The sequence below is a fragment of the Haematobia irritans genome, chromosome 5 (genome assembly GCF_050003625.1).
Source record: "Haematobia irritans isolate KBUSLIRL chromosome 5, ASM5000362v1, whole genome shotgun sequence".
NCBI classification, from domain to species: domain Eukaryota; kingdom Metazoa; phylum Arthropoda; class Insecta; order Diptera; family Muscidae; genus Haematobia; species Haematobia irritans.
Window position 1 is genome coordinate 112,077,408 of NC_134401.1, and position 4,715 is coordinate 112,082,122.

General features: G+C 34.3%; 1 protein-coding gene across 1 annotated transcript; it reads right to left on the reverse strand.

Annotated features, from left to right (window-relative positions):
- Positions 1–2,906: 2,906 nt before the first annotated feature.
- On the reverse strand, positions 2,907–4,076 carry LOC142239997 (uncharacterized). Its single transcript, XM_075311720.1, has one exon. It carries the CDS (start codon positions 4,074–4,076, stop codon positions 2,907–2,909), a length of 1,170 nt encoding a protein of 389 aa, XP_075167835.1.
- Positions 4,077–4,715: the final 639 nt, after the last annotated feature.

Here is a 4,715-nt window from a genome sequence, read left to right on the forward strand (position 1 = left end):
ATCACATAACAAAAATGTGTCTAGCCACAAAATCAGATGATATTGAAAAACTGTTTGAGACACAGTTCGATAGCATTCTGAACAAAATGTCCGAATTTCAAGAAAGAGATTCAGGATGGGCATTAAGTAAGATTGCTGGACTAGACATCAATGTGAATCGAGTGAACCTTGTCAATGGTTCATCATACTTGCCCACACCACTAGCATTGCAAAGGAAATTAGCATGCTTGAACATAAAAAATAGAGACGATTTCTGTTTTAAGTGGTGTATGGTAGCTGCAGTTGGAGGCATGCCCAGAAACAATAGAAATGCGATAAGCTCATACAACGTCAACATAGGCAGTGATATAATCAATTTGGCAAATGGGAAAATTTTAAATTTTGGTGGACTACATTTCCCATTGGCGTTACAACACATTAAACGCTTTGAAGAACAAAATCCGGAGATAAGTGTTAATGTGTTCGGCTATGTTAATGATGTCATTGTCGGCCCGTATTTTAAAACTGAAAATGTAAAACTAAATCATGTTGATTTAGTACTGCTGGAGGAAGGAGACAAATCACATTATATACTTGTTTTAAACAAGTCGAGGTAATTCTTATTCTTTCTTATATGCACAATCACGATTTATCTAAAGTATTTGTTTCTCTTTACAGACTTTTATGCATGCAGAAACGAAAAAATAATGGACGTATTTTCCTATGCGATCTATGTTTACGTCATTTTTCAACGGAGGAGAACCTTAATAATCATTTCGAAAAATGCCAACAGGTAAAGAGAACGATGCCCGAAAAAGAACGTCAAAGATTAACATTTAAAAATTTCAAAAGACAAATTAAAGTTTCACATACGGTGTATGCGGACTTTGAATGCGTTTTAGAGGATTGTAGTGCACAGAGTGGTAGCACTTCAAAGACCACATATTTGAAGGAACATGTGCCATGTGCATATGGCTACAAAATCATATGTAGCTATGACAGTTCGCAAAATATTTTAAGAACGTATACGGGTGCTGATGCATCCAAAGAGTTCTTAAAAAATTTAATTGCGGACTGTAAACTAATCTACAATCGTCTAAAGGTAATCAAACCGATGGATAGCTTGACGCCCTTAGAGACTAGGGAATTTTTAAAAGCAAAAACATGCCACATTTGCAAAGGTGTCATTAACACTAGGGTGGAAAAAAAGGTGAGAGATCACTGTCACCTCACAGGCAAATACAGAGGGGCAGCACACAACAGCTGCAACCTTCAGTATCAAGTAGCCAATTTCATTCCTATTTTTTCCACAATTTTTCAAAATATGATTGTCATCTTTTTATCAAAGACTTGGCCCACTTTGAGGGTACTACGTCTGTTATTGCTCAGAATAAGGAGACATATATTTCAATGTCTCACATAATTCCAATGGGAAATAAAAAAGTATTAGAATTGAGGTTTTTGGATAGTTTCAAATTTATGGCTGCGAGTTTAGATACACTTGCTCGTAATTTGACCGATGATGCCCTTCACAATGTAAAGGAGCACTTCCCAGCCAATTTCGATCTAATGAAAAGGAAAGGGGTTTTCTGCTACGACTATTTATCAAGTCATAGTAAATTGAGCGATGATAAGCTACCGCCCATAGAAGAATTTTACAACACTCTAAATGATACACCATGCACTGTGGAAGACTACACACATGCACAAAATGTGTGGAGAACAATGGGTTGTCAGACATTAAAAGACTATATGGAACTGTATTTGATTACAGATGTTCTTTTATTAGCTGACATATTCGAAAAATTTCGCACAATGTGCATTGACATTCATGAACTTGATCCATGCCATTACTTTACGGTGCCTGGTCTTTCTTTGGAGGCAATGTTGAAGTTAGTTACACGAACAACTGAACTACATCTCTTATTAGATAAAGAAATGCATAATTTCTGTATGAGGGGGATTAGAGGTGGAATAGTTCAGTGTAGCAAAAGATATGTTCGTGCTAATAACAAATATATGAAAGATTATATAGAGGATCTAGTTTTGAGTATCCTCTTATACATTGACGCAAATAATTTATATGGAGGTAGATCTCTCCTATCCTAAAGAAATCCATGACTATTTAAACGATTTTCCACCATGTCCTGAAAACAAATTTCCTCCCGGATCCAAATTTAAAAAATTGATTGCAGATTTTGAGGATAAGAAAAACTATGTAATCCACTATAGAAATCTGCAACAATGTTTAGATTTGGGTTTAAAACTTGAAAAAGTACACAGGATATTAACATTTGTACAAAGCGATTATTTACGTCCCTTTATTGATATAAATAATAGCCATAGAGCAAAAACAAATATTGCATTTGAAAAAGATTTTTTCAAATTGTTGAATAATGCGATATATGGCAAGACTATGGAAAATGTGGAAAAACGGACAGACGTGAGAATTGTAAAGGTATGGGAAACAGTAGGACAAAGAAATAGTGCGGTGAAATTGATTTCTAGGCCAAATTTCAATAGCCTTATTCATTTTGGAGAAAATATGGTCGCCATCCAAATGAACAAAGAAGAAATTTTATTAGATAAACCTATTCAAATGGGGTTTGCCATTTTAGAAATTTCTAAACATTTTATGTATGATTTCTACTATGGATTTTTGAAAAAAAAGTTCGGGAATGATGTAACCTTAGCGTACACTGACACCGATTCCATGGTCCTCGAATTCATAGGTAGGGACTTCTATGAAGAAATAACTCCGGATGATATTAAAGCAAGATTTGATACATCCGACCTACCTCCTAATAATAGATTCAATTTCCCTATTGCAAATAAAAAAGTTTTGGGAATGATGAAAGATGAGAATTCGGGGAGAATAATGACTGAGTTCATATAATAATAATAATAAAACAAAAATAATTCTATTCTTAAATAATTTTTCGGACAACTGCAGTCAAAGGTGTGTATTCCATCAGTCGATCATGTAATATAAGACAGTAGGCATGAGTATTTTGAGGGATTAATTTACTCGTTTCAATCTCGAGTTTGACATCTATTGGTCCATGCTTTATCATTTCATTTTGATGGCTAACATCAATGACTATTATTGGTGATTCTTTGAACTTTGTAAGACTTAAAATTGGATATGACTCCCTTTGATAATAGTTTTCTTGAAATTTCGTATACATTTCGTAGAGTATGGCATATCGATTCTCATCAAATTTTAAATTTAAATCATCATATGGATAGGTCTCAGAGTTCAAATGAACTTTTATATTGGTTAAATTACAATGAGCAAACTTTCCTTCTCGTACAAATGCAAACAAAATGAAGCGTGGTCTCTCCCTGTTCAACGACAACTTGACATTCCAATTGCACTTCATCGAACCAAAGAATGTGGGGTTAAAATGGCAATCCCAACTTCGAAATGCAATTGGTAACGACGTACCATCGCGCACTGTTTTCATAACTTTTACTTTCATTATGTCAGAGAGGTGAACATGGGGAATCCTCCACATCACGTTGGTGATGGTTAAATTTAGATTTTCTTTGGGATCCGATGAATAGCATGCTTGGCTATCACTAGAACTTCGCAGAAGTATAAGATCATGTTTGCTATGCAAGATAATTTTATGGAAGTCTTCAGCAAAACCGAGTAACATCTTCAATGGAACATAAAAGTTGAATGTGTTTACGGATATATCCTCTAAAGAACTCCATCCTGCGTTTAGAAGCATATTACTCTCAAAACTTGTTAGAGATGCGAAATTTTTTATTGTACTTGATATTCCAAGATATCTCGATCGATCAATTTCAACACCATTAAGCTCATATCGGATTTCATCAAACATGTGCGCTACACAATTGTTTTTCAAACGAGCATTGATTGCTCTTTCTCCACTGGCCACTGTTATGGTACCCTCTATGTAAATATAACTTTCAGCCGGTAATACATACAAATCTTGATTTTGTATGGTTATTCTTATTTCATCATTGTTTTTAAATGAACGAATATATGGGACATAACTATGGTAGTCTTTTTTAGTAATATTTTCATCTGAAAATGGCTTTTCGGATACATTAAGAATTTCAGTCATTTTGTTTTAAACGAAGGTTGAGAGATTTTAAAAATTTTATATTTTGCTTAGTTAAAGGCAGTAGTCTGCGGTTGGCGGTTTGCACTTGAGTGTTTGCCTTTGACTTTCCGCTTATGTTTTTATTATAAATAATCATCTGTCAGCTGGCCTTAGATGAATGCGTAAAGTAATTTCCTCTCCGCGAAAATTTATTATTCTTTCTTCTTGATCTACAATCCACACTTTAAGTGAACTGATTTCTTTGACGTTAACAGGTAAATAAACTAAATTTCTTGGTATTTCGTCTATTTTATATCCAGGGGAAACATTTATTGCAAATTCATGAATAGTATGCACCGGTAAATTATTCATGAAGGCACCGGATGTAATATTACATTGAATTTGAATTGCATTCACTCTCATAATGTTCACGGGAAGGGATGACTTATGTGTTATGTTGGGTGAGAGAGTCCCTCTTTTGAAACCCAATAATCCTCCGATAGAATGTTCATGATTAAAGTCGATTATATCATGCGAAGAAAATATTTCAATTTGCAATGTATTGTTGTTAGCAACAATTTCAATACTTTTTGACCCATTGTTTCTTCCATAGGCCATTTTTATATAATCGACAATGTCTTCCAATTCATATGATCCTAT